The sequence below is a fragment of the Clarias gariepinus genome, chromosome 2, assembly GCF_024256425.1.
Source record: "Clarias gariepinus isolate MV-2021 ecotype Netherlands chromosome 2, CGAR_prim_01v2, whole genome shotgun sequence".
NCBI classification, from domain to species: domain Eukaryota; kingdom Metazoa; phylum Chordata; class Actinopteri; order Siluriformes; family Clariidae; genus Clarias; species Clarias gariepinus.
Genome location: NC_071101.1, coordinates 40,961,832 through 40,978,067, shown reverse-complemented (window position 1 = coordinate 40,978,067; position 16,236 = coordinate 40,961,832). Strand labels below are relative to the sequence as shown.

The 16,236-nt window shown below is 40.4% G+C and overlaps 1 protein-coding gene across 1 annotated transcript in view; it reads right to left on the bottom strand.

The window, feature by feature from the left end:
• hmcn1 (hemicentin 1) overlaps window positions 1-12,650 on the bottom strand; it is an 87,202-nt gene extending 74,552 nt beyond the window's left edge. The window contains exon 1 of the mRNA XM_053485517.1: window positions 12,253-12,650. Coding sequence (XP_053341492.1) covers window positions 12,253-12,505 — 253 coding nt within the window. The 5' untranslated portion in view covers window positions 12,506-12,650. The remainder of the gene's footprint in view (window positions 1-12,252) is intronic.
• Window positions 12,651-16,236: the final 3,586 nt, after the last annotated feature.

The window sequence follows — 16,236 nt, the reverse complement described above, 5'->3', positions numbered from 1 at the left end:
GTGGGTGTGTGTCAGAAAAAAAAGAGCAACAATAAAAGAAATGAAAGCAAAACAAAGAAAGAGCATTAAGATTTTAAGAACTATGTAAAGGTGATTTTCCCCTCCACCCGCATCCGTGCAGAACGTCTGGAAAATATTAAACCATGAAACCATTACTGAGGTCAATTTCTGTTCTGTCTGCCTCAAATGTTACTAAGATACGATTACGGTAAATAAATCTAAATCTGTAATATGGATAAGAAGTGTTTCCACTTCCGCTGAGTGCACTAAGACCCAAACACAGATTTTAGGAGGATCTTCATACTTGACATTTTTGGTTCAATTCAAACGAGTTTGGTGTGGTTGCTCTGTTGGTGCGGTTCACTTGAAAAAGTGTGAACGCTGCCATCCGAACCTCAAGCAAGCAAACCAAGACGGCTTGGAGAGGGAGTTCGGTCCACTTCCAAACAAACTCTGGTGCAGTTCTATTGAAATGTGAATGCACCACGTACCAAAGATATGTAAATGAACCAAGTCTGTTTTGTCAGCATAATGGCCAACTCATTAAGCCAATCCATCGCAAAGCACACACACATGCTAATTCACACACTATGGGCAATGTGGCAATGCCAATCAGCACACCCCATGCACACAGACCATAAGGTGGGAATGAAACCGGGAATCTGAAGGTGCAAGGTGACAGTGCCAATCGCCAAGCCACCATTTCACCTTATTTATTTATGGTAAGGATGAATGCCACTGGTGACCGTACAGGTAAAAACCAGTTGCAAAATAAAAACATTAGACGCACTGGCGACCAATTTGTTCTTATTATCTAGACTGCTTGGGTTGTTTTTAATGTGTAATATTACATATTATAAACTCTTCATGAAGTGAACTGAACACGCCTTAACTGTGAAATTTATCACAGTTTTACACAGCACTTGCTCAGTTGTGGAACAAAATCGTTAAAAGCAATTCTTACGTTGTTCAACAGTTTAACAGTAAGTTGGATTCCCTGGTGATACTTGCACTCCCGCATTAATAATATAGACGTTAGCCAATCATGTTTGTCTGTGAGCTCACACACGCTGAAGAAGACGGACAGCGTTTCCTCTAAGTGTGTTACATAACGGGACATAAGCAGTAGAAAAACATGTGGTCGGTCACCTACCTGGTTGGTAGCTGTTGTTTACATTTACGTTAAGGCATTTGGCACAAGATAGGAGAAAGCATAGATAGCTCAGAATACCAGTCTCGCGTTTAATGAGAACACAGGCTGCTGAAGAAGCAGAGGCCTTCTACACCTGCTGAAGCTTAGAAGGCTTGGGAAGGATCCACTGCTTGGGTTACGGTTTAAGGAAGGAGAGTGTGAATGCCACAGAAGGCTAGACAGGAGCGAGGGACAGGGTGGTTCCTCGTAAACATATTAATAAGGGGGGGGTGGGGTGGAGGTGGGCGATGGCACGGGTTTCCTGTTGTGCATTTGCTCCCTGCAAGACAAAGCAAGACTGCTAGTGTTACTGGTACTTGGTGTCAATTCAGCAGTGAACAAAATGTACTAGTTTATCCACAAGATAAGCTAGCTCTTTGAAAGCACACAATGGACTCTAAGTCTCTAAGACTTTAACCTTGCTTGTTGGAAATAAATCCAAGACAACTGACAACCAATCGTGATGGTTAGACGACTAGGTCAGAGCAACTCCAAAACTGCAGCTCATGTGGGATGTTCCCGGTCTGCAGTGGTTGGGACTTACCAAAAGTGATCCACGGAAGAAAAACGGTCAACCGAGGTCATGGGTAGCCCAGGTTGTCAGAGTGCAGGGTCAGTCGGGAAACAGCACCTCTGGAGCAGATAGGGTTAAGAGTGGCAACTTGGTGGTGCTGCATCTCAAACCCGCAACCAGTGACCCAGTCATCCACAGCCTTAACCGATTGAGCCACATGTCCAATTGGAATTAAGCATAATTACTATCAGGCATGTTGGAAGATTAATTAGCATCTAATTCAAGAATTCGATAGCACTCCTTAAAACAATGTGGTCTTTACTGGACGAGGCGACACACTAACTGTGTCCTAACACTATAGCATCAACATAAACACTTATAATAACAGCATAATCTTGCAAGAATGCACAACGATTTAATATAATTATGTTAAGTCAGCTGTCTTAGACGTGTGGAAAGCTTCTGCATGGTGAGCAGTATTGTGCCTATCACGCCAGGACAGATGTTTTCTTGTTGCTGAGATGGATAATCACTAAAAGATGTTGCGCAATGAGACAATTCTGATGACACTAAGGACACAATGTGCTCGAGAACTCGTTAAGGGACTGTAATGACACAAGGCGTAAGTGAAGCCTTTGAAGTCCGTGATAGACTTGGACACATAAACGCATGTGTAAGCAATAGCGAAATAGCAAAACAGTGAAATAGCGAAACAGTGCCTGGATTGAGACTGAATCGCTTGGATAAGTGTGTGGAAAATAATGTTGTTACGGATAAACTGGGAAATGAAGTGTTTAGATACGTACGCCGATCAACCATGAAGTTAAAACCACCAGCAGGTGAAGTGAATGATGTTGATTCTCTTGGGTGGGATATATTAGGTGGTGAGTGAGCAGCAAGTTCTAAAAGTTGTCGTGCTGAAGGGAGGAAAAATGGGCAAGTGTAAGGATCTGAGCTATTTTGAAAAAGGTTCAAATTGTAATGGCTAGCGGTAATAGCTAGCTGGGTCAGAGCATCTCCAAAACAGCAGGTCTTTGAAGTGTTCCCTGTATGCAGTGTTAAGTACCAAGCGGTAACCTCCAGTTCTGAAAAATGAGTCCAACTTACAAGTGACAGAAGATGCAGTTCCTAGAACGACCACTAGTTGGGTCCAAACCCTCATTCAAATCAATCCCTATAGACCCCCATGTTGAAAAGTCACAGAAACATGTTTACCGCCTGGTACAAAAAACAGTTTTGGTCTCCATGGCTAGATTGTCCATTCATGGCAAATGTCTAAGGGGTGAATTTTTATGTAACTCATCAGTTAAAATTACATTATGTCATAAAATTATGCATAATAAGAATTCAGTAATAGTTGAACTGCAGATGCCAAAGTGCTAGCTGTCTGCTACGCATTATCTTAGTTAACCAGCTAACACTGAAATCAGTGTCGTTTAACTAACCACAAGAAATGTAGCCATGGGATGACGTATAAGGTATGGATGGCAGAACTCGATTAAGTAATCAAGTAATAAAAAATCATTATCAAGTAATAGTAACAACATTAGCAACCTTAGGATTATAGCTATGCTAAAGCTAAGCTGGTTAGTTTGTGGTAACGTTAGTAGACAGGTTCCAACCAATAGCCAGGCTCTGTTAGTTCTACCCATTTCCCTATTTTTGGATTAATTCGGGTCAGCTCATGCCAAGATGGTGATGACCAGAACTCCCACTATTAAGCTTCAAAACTACTTTGTATAAGTTTGTCCAGTTCTCATACAGTACTGTTTGTATTAAAAGTGGCCAAAGGAAGGATAACAGGTGGACCAGCGACAGGGACATGAGCAACCAAGATTCGTTGATGAGTGTGGGGGTGCAAAAGAAAACTCGTCTGGTCCAATCCAGCAGAAGAGCTACTGCAGCACAAATGCGTTCATGTGGACCTGTGAATCTTTCAGCGTTGTGATGAATACAGACATTATGAGCTAGTCTTTCACAAAAATACGAATAACTTTTAAAATAACTTTGCATTATACTGAATGGATTCCACACGACTCGTTTCCACCACAGCTCATAAAATGTGTCAGCGCTCCCTGAGGTCATGTCTGACTGCTCTGGCAACATCTCTAAAAGCTTAACTGCTGACAGCAACTGTCGAAACTAAGAAAGCATAGCATGTGTTTTCACTCACCTGTGCACATCGTGTTTCGCTTTGTCTGATTCGATCATAATTGTATCATCGAAGGAGATGAATGTAAATGAGTCTGGAGCGTGGCCAGCTGATGATCCAGTATGTGTTATTACTTGGCTCTGATTCGAGTAACGCATCGGAACATACATCGTAGGGTTTTGCCGCTGTTATCATTTGCCAAACATGAAAAAAGAAAGCAGACATATGGTTTTCATTCTGTCTGACAAAATGCAGGCATTTCTGACTGACACATGAGTCATGATCTCAATGCTAAAGGAATTAATGTATGGAGAACCCGAGAAGGCATCGACAGCAGTCTAAGGGAAAGCTGGCGGTCTAAACGAGATAGTGAAACGCTGGACACGCCACTTTAGGCATCACGTCATGTTTAGATCTCAACATCATTTCTATTTGGAAAGAAGTTTTATATGTTTTATAAATTTAAATTTGTTTTGACACAGATGCTAGATTGTTTGACCAGGACCTGGAAGCCACAGTTATACCTCGATAGTTGTGTTGGCCAAAGATCTCGCTCTCTCTCTCACACACACACACATGCTCTTACACGGATGTTGATATGCCAGTCGGGAGTGACCTTTCTGTAGTCATTCAGGAAACGTTTCAGAGCTTCAAAGTCTAGCTGGGGGACGAAGACAGAGTGTGGAAAAAATGACATAAAGTCAGAAGTTAATAGGAGACCGAATGAAAATTGTGAACAAAGCAGAAATCAGAGACTGGGACGCTCTTTCTTCTTCTGCTTCCAAAAAGAAGACGTTCTCATCCTTAGTGCTCGGGAGAAAAGAAAAAAAAAACATGCTGCATGTCACTCACCACGCAGCACGTTTTCAGTAAAACATGTTGTTTTGAATAGGCGAGTGGTGTGAGATTAGCCGACCACTGCCAGCTAGGGAGCTTTCTTTAATACGGACCAAATGCCTTTCCTACCTAGCAGTAAAATAAAACGTAATTAAATATAAAACATGATTGCATCTAATATCCTTGGCTTTAATAACAGTCTAGGCATTAATCTTTTTAACTGGGCCATAAAACTGTGGCCTGAAAAAGCACTTACTTTAAGGAAAAATTTCACGACCACCACCGCGGCTTGATATTTAGCCTACAGACCAATTACTTGTGAACTTTTATACGTCGTTAAATTCACGGTGCGCAGCGTCTAACTCGGTTTATAAACAGAAACAATGTCAGGAAATGAAATAGCACGTCCTGTGGTACGAATAAGTAGAATGATATACGATTAATGAGTACGACAAAATGATGCAAGATGTGGTGTCGATCCGTATCATTAGGATGCTAATGCAAGGCGAGTCGGCAAGAAAGATAGAAAAATAACCAGTAACAGAGATTTCTAATTTTTATTTCTTTTTAGGAAATACAAATATGATTACTTGTTCGTTGCTCCAAGCAATACGATTATTCATTACCAAGAACAACTTACGCATTAGCTAACTGATGCAAACCAAATGCACCAAAACTTCTATCAGAAATAATCTTTAATATGGCTTGGCCATCAGGTTTTATCTTTTCAAGAGCTGTAGTTCCTCTCTCGCATTTTATTAAGCTTTGCCAGTCTGAGTGATGTAATCTCAAATAAACACTTTCACCCATCAAGTATTAAAATCATCGCAGATGTTTATTCATCGTTATGTTTTTTTCCTTTCTTTTGAAATGATCTCCAGCTCACAGATGAACAATCACTGCTGCCGAAAAGTCAACATACTAAATAGTTTTTTGTTTAGTTTTTTAGTTTGCAGCCTTTTCAGATTTTTCCAACGAAAAAAATCTATAGTAGGTCATAGGTCAAATTCCTTAAGGGTCACATGATATGGAACACAAAACAGGACACTGATTGAACCATTAAGAGTGGGTCATCATTAAGGTTTTCCAAGTCAAATTGTAAAACACTGACGAACCCTGACTAGCTAGTTCTTTCTTAAACCTTTGTGCTGTCTGTCTCAAATCAAAAACAATCATTTTACATTATATCCCAATCTGTCTTGTCCCAGCTAGCCGGATAATTAGGTCTCTAAATTAGCTAGTTAGTTTTTTGTTACTTTATGTTGTTACATTTATGTTGTCATGTCAATCTGTCTTGTCTCAGCTAGCCAGCTAGTTACGTTTCTTAGTCAGATAGTTAGTTTTTGTTTATTTATGTTGCATGTAGCACCTTGTTCCTGGAGGAATGTGTTTCGTTTCACTGTGTACTAAACTGCATATGGTTGAAGTAACAATAAAAGCCAACTGGACTTGACTTGGCCTGGCAAGCTACATAAAAGTCATAGCTAACATAACATCTTTCCTCCTGAATGGCGGTACACTCGCCGATGATCCTCCAGGTGGAGGAGTTAGCTAGTTTATCCTCCAGGTGGAGGATCACAGATGATGGGAATGTTTGAGCAAGAGGAAATACTGTATAATTTGTGTGCATGCAAGTAAAAATCTATACTATACAATCAGACTTTGATGGTTAAATATTGCAAATAATTAATGGGTCACAAGTGTGCCGTACAGGGTGGAGAGATCCGTATGGTCTGTTACACCAGCCGTCATTATTGCTTTTAACTTTTCTGGTTGTTTAAACAGTTTTGGTTTTATTATTTTGTCTCACACAATTAATTTGTTGGAATTGTACAGCTGAAAAAAAAATGAATGCATATTGTTGCAATTAATAATTAATGATTAATTGATAACTAATTGTTAGTAATATCTTACCGGGTTGGACTTCGCTTCACCCATGAAAACCAATTAGTTTAAGTACAAGAGCTGTAGACTGTCTATTTAATATGATTTTTAATCATTTGATTAGGTTTGATTAAATAGCATCAAAGTTTTGATGCTTTATTAAGTTTTAAAGTAGTAAAAACTACAAGTATTTAATAAAGTTAGAATTAAATGTTAATTCTAAAGTTCCAGTCCTTTAGGTAGCAGTGATGCACCAACTGCCTACAAACTAAAGAGAAGAAGTACTGATACTCACGCTAAATGCGAGTATTTGCAGAGCGGATTGTATTTTGTGTAAAAGCTGCAATTTTTAAAATTTTTTTTTTTTTTAAGAAATTCATCAAATTTAGACATTTGAATGTTTTAAAGTTTACATAACCCATTTAAAAAATGAACAAATTGAATGAATGAATTTATTTGAATATTGATTAAATTACATAACTGAAAATCAGGGTCTAAAACAGTACATGAAACCCGGTGGTAGTTTGTTTAGACAGTTGCAGACACTGCGTCATGCTATTTACGACCTGGATGCGTATCGAAATCGGCGCTCCGAATGACCGCGGGATACATTCACAATAAAAACTTAGAGATAAAAGATACTGATTGTTCCAGACTACAGGGTGATGAACACAATGACAACAACACGGCCTTTTTAGCATTCTGAGAACATTCACTCTAGTCGTGCACAGCACTATGAACGCACACACTTTGTTGCCTGTAAAGACACATAGAAGAGAGAAGACTATTTGGTTGTGCAACACCTGAGGCGCTGACATAAGCACATGTGCTGCTCTCAAATTAGGGGCCATTATGATATTCTTTGTTCGTCATTACAGAGATGAGACAGAAGAATTATACTGTACTTGGACACAATCCCGATTCTGGTTGAAGGAGAAAAAAAAAAAAAGCCTCACCCTTCAAAAATTCCTGCCTAATGGGATCATTATGGGCACGCCGAATCCACCATCCTTGTAATCTAGCTTGGGCGGGGGATTCAAAGATGACTCCAGCCACTCTGGCTTTAGTGGTGTCGAGAACAAGAAGTCCTTTAACAAGGGAATCAGCCTTAGATGTGTTTGTATGTTTTAAAGGTTAAGTGCTGTAACTATAGGGAGCTACGTAAGGTCGTACTACCCTTCTGCTCTCGAGACATCAGGCATCTTTTTTTTCTCCAAAAATGATATGATGACAAAGAACGAGGAAAAATAAGAAGGACGGATGTTCCTTCCGCTCAATAAAACAACACGAGACGTGTAGACGTGCATCTTTTCTTTGGAAGACGGTACTATCTCTGACTTCCAAAACACAACTTCCCTTTTTTTGTCATCTGGCTAAAGCGTGACACACGAGTCCATCAGGCGCCTGTTAAGATCTTCAGGAAAACTGCTACGACTCGGAAAAAGTCTTGCACAATAACGGGGCTGTCAAAACATTTTCTGGCAACAGGTCTCGATTTCTTCTCGGCTTTGTTCAGGAAAAGGCCAAAAGATCAAGTGTGTATGTTTGCGTATGCATTTGCATGCATGTGTTAAGGCTACAGACGCCCACTGCTGCACCCCCTTACTGTGCCTTAAAAAAAAGCCTTTACAACAGTTGTTTGTATGTACACATAAGCAAACATGCTGGAACAGGGAATGCGCTTCACAGGAGGTACATTTACAGGCCAGGGATGGGCCGAGAGCAGGAGAGAGAGAGAGAGAGAGAGAGGAGACAGACAGCAGTGCTTTCAATACGACTGAGGCCACATGCTGTGAGCAGGACGTTTTAAAACCTCTCCTGTACTCTATTTCCTCTTCCAGGTCAGGGTCATCAGATCTGGCTTGAATAGCATCAGCTGCACAGGTATTTATCACTCTCCGTCTTGAAGAACATGAAATGTAGATTATAGATGTTGCTCTGTCAACAGCTCAGGAACTCGGGTGCATAAGAAAAAGAAAAAGGCTATTCGATCTGAACAAACACAAAGCTATGTTAGCGTTTTCATCCCATATCCAGAGCAAGTACTCTATGTGCTTTTGATGGAAACTTATCATTCGATACGAAACAAAACTTAAACAATCCAATTAGATTTTTCCTCTAATGTGACCTCATACTGTATAAGGGAAACCTTCGTCCAGTTTGGTGCTCAGCTCTGCACTCCTCTGGATGGGCGTGGCTCAGCACTACCTCATTTATATAAACACTGAAACAGCGTGTTCAGAGGAGGAGTGAAACAGAAGGAGTTTAAGGTTTAAAAATCTGAGCGAGATGAAGATATTTATAGCTTTTCCTAAGTAACAAGCCTGCAAATAATAAAGTATAATAAAGTGCTCTAATCCATTTCCAAAACGATGTAGTAAAGCCATGTGCCTCAGGTCAAATATCTCCGTCCCCAGGATCTAGGATGCTCTGAGAATCCAAACGGTTAATGGCTTAACCATTTTTTTTCATGCTGGTCTACATATTTTGCATATTGACTATTGCACCTTAAAATGAACCCTGTGCAAGCTTGTTGCCCCAACTTCCAATGACTTAGCTTAGTCTTAAGCTTCTACAGTATGTTCTGCTTATCCTTCCTTCTTAGCATGCTTTTTGATCATTCTGTGTTGTGTATTGAGATACAAGTATCCTCCTCCTCCGAGTCTTAACAGGTCATCAGAGGAATGTCTATCCACACCAGAACCCCCAAAGTCTCCAAACAGCACTCCCCCGTCTTCCGGCGATGGGCCAGTTTGCTGAGTAAATACATCAGGCTAAGGTCACCGATTTAAAGACGGCCAAAACAAACAGGTTTCACTTCCTGATCACTGCATGCAACAAGGAAGTGATGCATGCCTTCGTTTAACAGCTTCAGCATCAGCAGAGAGGCGACTTTTCTCCCTGAACCTTAGACTAGGCAGAGAGACAGAAATAACAGATATTTAAGTAAGTGTAACACCTGCTGACGTCCTTATGACCCGTCTTTTCCATTGGCGCGACCAGAAACTTGAAGGAAGGTATCGGCTCATGAAACGAGACATACTGTTCGACAACGTTCAATTACGTAAAACTCATCAGGCTGATTATTTATTTAAGGAACGCCCACACCTACTTTTCATCAAACAGCTTTTCTGTTCACTTTGGCCACTATGCAAGGGTTGATGCGAAGCATAAAGACAGTGACATGTTGGTTTTGGTATGATGGGGCACATCTGGAGAACTGGTTAAAACCTGCCTCGTCTCCGAGGGTCATCTTTTTTACTTTTGAGCTGCAAATCTCTCTGGTTTAGTTACAGTGGACAGCGGGCTGCGACTGTAACCGGATACCGTGCGCATCTTGAAAGTGATTCCTGCGCCTGGATGGAAAATCTATTTGGCGCGTGTCTTCTCTTGTCAGAGAGTCGCTGATACGAGATGGCTAATAAAGGCCTCTACAAGCTATATTGTCCACTCACTGCAGTTCCAGTGGGGTGTACATCAGCACTGAATCCAGCTCAGGTGTAAAATAAGATTTTAATTCATGCGTTTTGAAGGCAGCGGCTTTCTGCGCCCTCACTTACATGTTCTCCAGCTTTTTTTTTTTGGATGATGCTGTTTTATGTACAAACACTTTACAGATTTAAACGTCTCATGTTTTTGGTTAACAGCGGCTGATCTCCAGCTTGTGGACTATTTCTGGACTATAAGATGACATGATATCTATATACGCTACCAGTCAAAAGTTTGGACACACCTTCTAATTCTTAATGGGTTTTGCAAACGCATCGAGTATTGTTTTTTTGTGTTCAAACTTTTGACCGATACTGTAAATGTCAGCTTTGATATAGAGGATATGTCTGATATAGAGGATCTTTATGTGTCCAGATATACAGGGTCTCCATTCATAGGGAAAATTAAGTCAATTTTAGTCTTAATTCACAAGTGTATTTGCAAAGCATAATTGCGGTTTCACTCATGATGAACTCATGTTAACACATCTGGTGTTATGGATGTAATTGCATTTCAAATGCATTCCTGTGATTTTTTTTTTTAAGCGATGATAATAATTTCAATAAATTCTTCTTTTGGCAAAGGCGTTCTTGAAGGATAGACGTGAATAATTCTGAAAGACATTTTGGAAAAAAATAAATAAAAAACTAAACAAATAAAAAGAGTTTTTCATTCATACAGAGACATTAAGGTAACCCTTTTCTACTACTAGGCATTACAGTGGCTTAGTGGTTAGCACTGTCGCCTTACACCACCAGGGTCCAAGTTCGATTGCCACCTCAGGGTCTGTGTGCATGGAGTTTGAATGTTCTCCCCATGCTGGGTGAGTTTCTTCCCACACTCCAAAGACATGCAGATTAGGCTAATCCCCAAATTGCCCGTAGTGTGTGAATGCGGGTGTAAATGTTGACCAGAGGTCCTACCACAGTCATAAAAATGGGAATAAATACAATGGCAATCACCACTGGCCTCATTGTAGTCCTTAGTTGTACTACAGAAGCTCCTAGGTGGATAGAGATGGTATTATTACTAGCTACTGTATGCTATTTCTATTCATTTGACCATGCATTTATGAATGTTTAAGACAGCTCTTTCCCAGGCAGTATTGCATTTATTCTAACCGTCGTGCCTTCGCACCTACATAAACCTCTGCTTGGCTGTAAGGGAAGCTTAATGTCACTCTCTCAAAACTGCATTGATTATTCACCATCTACAGTATCTCAACCACTTAATAATAATAATAATAATAATAATAATAATAATTCATCCATCTAGGAACCTCTGTAGTCTAACTAGGGTCAGTGGTGGTGACCATTGTATTTATTCCCATTTTTACAACCGTGGTAGGCTCTCTGGTCAACATTCAGACACTCATTCACACACTATGGGAAATTTGAGAATTAGCTCATTCTGCATGTCTTCGGACTGTGGGAACTGTGAAAGGAAACCGGAATACATGGAGGAAACCCACCAAGCACATGCAACATGTAAATTCCATGCACACAGACCCCGAGGTAGAAATCAAACCCTGGAGGCGCAAGGCGACAGTTTTAATCACTAAGACACCATGCCGCCAACAACAACAACAACAACAATAATAATAATAATAATAATAATAATGCAATGCCATTTATTTATGGTTAAACACTGCATATTAACTTCATTAACTGACATCTATTATAGTGAACTTCAAGCTGCCTAACTATAATCATTATGATCTATACACATTTTTTTCACTCATACACATTTCCATTACTTTCTTACATTTTGTGAAGCTGCAATGAACATTGTTAAAAGCGCTATATAAATTGAATTGAAAAAAAAAAAAAAACAATGCATGAAGACCTCTGTTTGCTCTGTCAATAATGAATGCGCGGACAACATCTGGATGTTGCTTAAAAAAATAGAAAAAAAGGATTATGCCTAGTGCAGGAGTTAATCCATCACCTTAGGTGTTACTTCAACATTGGGGTGTTTTGTCAGCCTGTCAGCAAACTGCCACATCTGGCGCACCTCTGGCACCGAGACGCACGCGCGTAATCACGGGGACGCACTTTTAAGTTGTTAGGATTAAATAGAACAGATGATGAAAAGGAAATCAAAGGCATGAAAAAAAAAACACACAATCATGGAAACAGTTCAGTCCATGCGTGTGTGTGTGTGTGAGACTGAGGAGGTATTTACCCGGGTCGTGGAAAGGCACCAGGGCGAAGTTGTAGAGCGGCCGCTTCGGGCGGCTCAGGGACGTCTCCAGGATCTTCGAGGCTCCTTCAATAACTTGCACCAAGTCGTCATACATGGAGCCGGTCACATCGAAGACGAAGGCTAAAGTCGAAGCTCCTTGCGGGATTTGTTCTGCAGAGTCCGGTGTAGCTGAAAACACTCCGACAAACAAACCCAGAACCAGAGCCGAACCGAACCAGCGTCCCGGAGCCATCTCTTTGTTTTTTTTTTTTTATTTATTTTCAGCAACAAACTCGACTATGCATTTGCAAGACAATAATACTCTATGAGAATGAATAAAGCCGCAGAGCTCTGTCCTCCTCCAGCTCCTCCTCCTCCTCCGGAGCTCTGAAACTGCGCTCCGCTCAACAGCTGCTCGGGAACAACTGGCGCCGCCGCGCGCAAATGAACCAAGGAATCCCGAGCTCTGATTGGACGGCCGTGGCTTCGGAAAGGGGCGGGGTTTCAAAGAGGCGCACGTGCGAGAGGACGCAGAATCCCCTGTCCTGTCAATGCCGTTATTCGATCGAGATTTGGAGAAAAAAAAAGAAAAAAAAGAAAAAAAAAAAAAGTTTCATACATTTTTCATGTCATCTCATTTACATTTTTACATTTAGGCGTTATGATCTTATCTAGAAGTGTTTTCCGTCACTGGATAGATCTTAACTATACCGCTAACTATACAGTATATAAGTACCCTCAGTTAAACACTTTCCCATGTTTGGGAACATTTTTTTGAGATGAACCCAAATAACCTAAGAAACCATTAGGTCTGTAGTTGTTGCTTAAAGATTGCCAGTGACTCTGAGGTTCATTCCATCACCAAGGCGCCAGAACTGAAAACACTCTAGATGTACGACTTCTTTGATCCCTGAGAGATGGTGGGACCAGTCGAGCAACGCCCATCATGTTGTGACATCAACACTAAGGTTAATCTCTTACTTTACTATCGACATCTGTGGAGTTCAGACCAAGGGCGATCAATCTGAACTAAAGATCCTAAGATCTGAAACACCTCCGAGCTCCTCTTTTCAGCCCCAGAACTTTGTGTGTACATGTCAAATTCCCATATTTATCCAGTCCCTGTAGAGTTCCTACCTTTACAGTGGTTTGATAAGATAATTATGGCAAAACGATGGCTTAGTGGTTCGATTCCTCCCACGGGGTCTGTGTGCATGGATTTTGCTTGTTGTCCCCGTCCTTGGTGGGTTTCCTCCCTTAGTCCAAAAACATGCAGATTAAGCAAATTGGCGTTGCATAATTGCGTGTGAATGTGCGTGTGAATGTTGGCATACTATGGTCGTAAAAATGGAAATAAATACAATAGTAATCACCACTGGCCTCCACAGTCCCTAGTTGGACTATAGAAGCTCCCAGATGCTTCTCAGATAATTCTCTTACCAAACATTGATCTGCATAATGAAAAATTCTGGTCGGAAATTACTGTTCAACATGGCGGATGAAGAGATTGCAGGAGCTTCAATGGAAGTGACAGTGATTGTAATGTAAGCTTGTGCTTTACTATTGACGTTTAAGGAGTTCAAACCGAGGGCGATTAGTTCAAAATGAAGATCTTATCACTCCCAGTGGAATGGACAAAAAGTTCAAAGCACTGTTTTTAGTTAGAACTGCTTGTACAAGTCAAACACTAGCAATGTGGAGTGAAAAATAGACGGCATACAGATGCAGTGTTAAATTAACTTATATTTATATTGTGGTCCTGTAAGAGTGTTTATAAAACTTGTTTAACCCTTTTTTTGGGATTAGTTTTTAATTCTTAGTCTATTATGTTTTTGTTTTTTTTAATGAAAGTGGACAGTGATGGCAGTTTTATTAAAATGAATATTGTTAGAAGCAGTGGGTGGGTTCGGATTTTGGGATGTAGTACACTGTGTGGCCAAAAGTTTGTGGACACCTGATCGTCACACTTATATGCTCAGGGTGAACATTCCAGATGTTTTCCTCCTTTAACTGCTATGTTACAGCATACAAAGATATTCCATAAAACTACTTGCTTCAAACTTTTGCCCATTTAGTATATTCTAACTCTGCTGTTATATTAGTAGGTCCTCTAAGTAAACGATTTATTATTGCGTTCATATTTAGTAGACACGTTGTCCTGGTCAGGATCATGATGGAAATGGATTGCCGGGCCAAAAAAACACTGAGTGGAAGAAAGAAAAACAGCCTGGATGAGATGGCAGTCCACAGGGCATCATACACGCCTACACACACACAACCTTGTTTCAATACTGAGCCCGGATTGAGCTTGGCTGACTTTCCCAGGTTCTCACTATGTCCATGTGGGTTTCCTCCAGGTCCTTCGCTTTTTTTTCCCTCTATTTCTCCATAAAAAACCCTGTAGATGGATTAGCTCTGATAAATAGCACCTTGGTTGGAATGGGAATGTGTGTGTGTGTGTGTGTGGTGCCCTGGCATATCCTTCAGGCTGTATTCCAGCCTCAAGCTCAGTGTTGCCAGGATAGGCTCAGGATCCACAGGTTATTACTATGCAGAATGTAATGTAACCTTACCTAGGAGTTGACCCTTGGTGTCTTTGCTTCTGTGACTAATAACCTAGGACTAATGACCTCCTCTAGGTAAAGTCGCGTATCCATATTCTGCTGCTTGTTGGGGTATGTCCTCTAACACGTCCAGGAATCTTCCTGAAACAGGTGTAGTTATTTTAAGATAACATGACACTTTAATTGCACGCAGATGCACCCCGTTCACGCAAAAATGTGGCTTCCAATGGCAACTGGTCATACCAGAACTAGGCTTTTTCACTTGTACATATTTGTGTAAACTAATTAATTTTGTGCCCCCTACTAATGGTATTGGGTTGTTCTTGTTAGTCCTTTCGGCTGCTCCTACTGAGGGGTCGCCACAGCAGACCATCTCTCATTGACGCAACCCTCCCATTTTATACAGGCTTGGGATAGGTACTGCATCCAGTACCAGTGGTTTGGGCAATGGGTGGGAATTGAACCCATTGAAATAGGAGACAAGAAACCTACCGCTGAGCAACCAATCTCCCAGGGCTCTCTAGATTGCACGTGCATGAACCAGGAACAAGTAACGGACAAGTCAGCAGTTTACACTCTTTTACTAATTATATTAAATGCGATTGTCTTATATTTATCTTAAAAGGCTTTCTTATACAATTAACTAACGTCTGCCCCCTCACGCCTCCAGGGTTGAAGGTTCAAGCGCTGCCTGGAGTTTGCACCCCAAAGACATGTGTGTACATGTGTATATGAGTGGTTGTTGGAGTGCCTATATGTGCTTGTACAGTACAGAAAGGGAATGGAATATGTAAGGAGTAAAAAAAATAAAAAATAAAATAAATTACAGCAGTTCTTCTAAAAGTGTGCACTGCTGCCCCCTGGTGGGTCATGCCCATTCATTTACTCTACTATACTGCTAGTCCTATACAGGATTGCAGGAAGCCTGTAGCCTAGCCCAATAGACACATACTGTATATTCAACTTTATTTACATTGTATTTAATTTTGTAATTAAGTTTAAATTCACCCTGAATATTTATGGTTACATATTTACTTTTAAAAAGTAATTAACACTATTAAAACAAAACCATGGCATTTCAATGATGTGTTATGAATCATTGAAAAATATACACTATACAAAGAAATACTTTATATTACTTTAGTATTATTATACTTTTTAATATTTCTTATTGAGTGTTAATCAATGTTGTGATTGAAGGTTTGGGGGATCAGCAGAAGATTTTCAGATTTCATTGTCTTGCTGCTGCACTTGAGGTTGTTGTACACCAGAGGGAGCCATTGCAATAGAAAAATGACACTATGACTACCTGTGAACTATGAATATATGTGAAAACTCTACACAGCACAAGGGCATAGAGCAAGCCTGGAAATGATGGTTAATATGTAGTTAAAATGTAAAATAAACACTTTTAAAATTA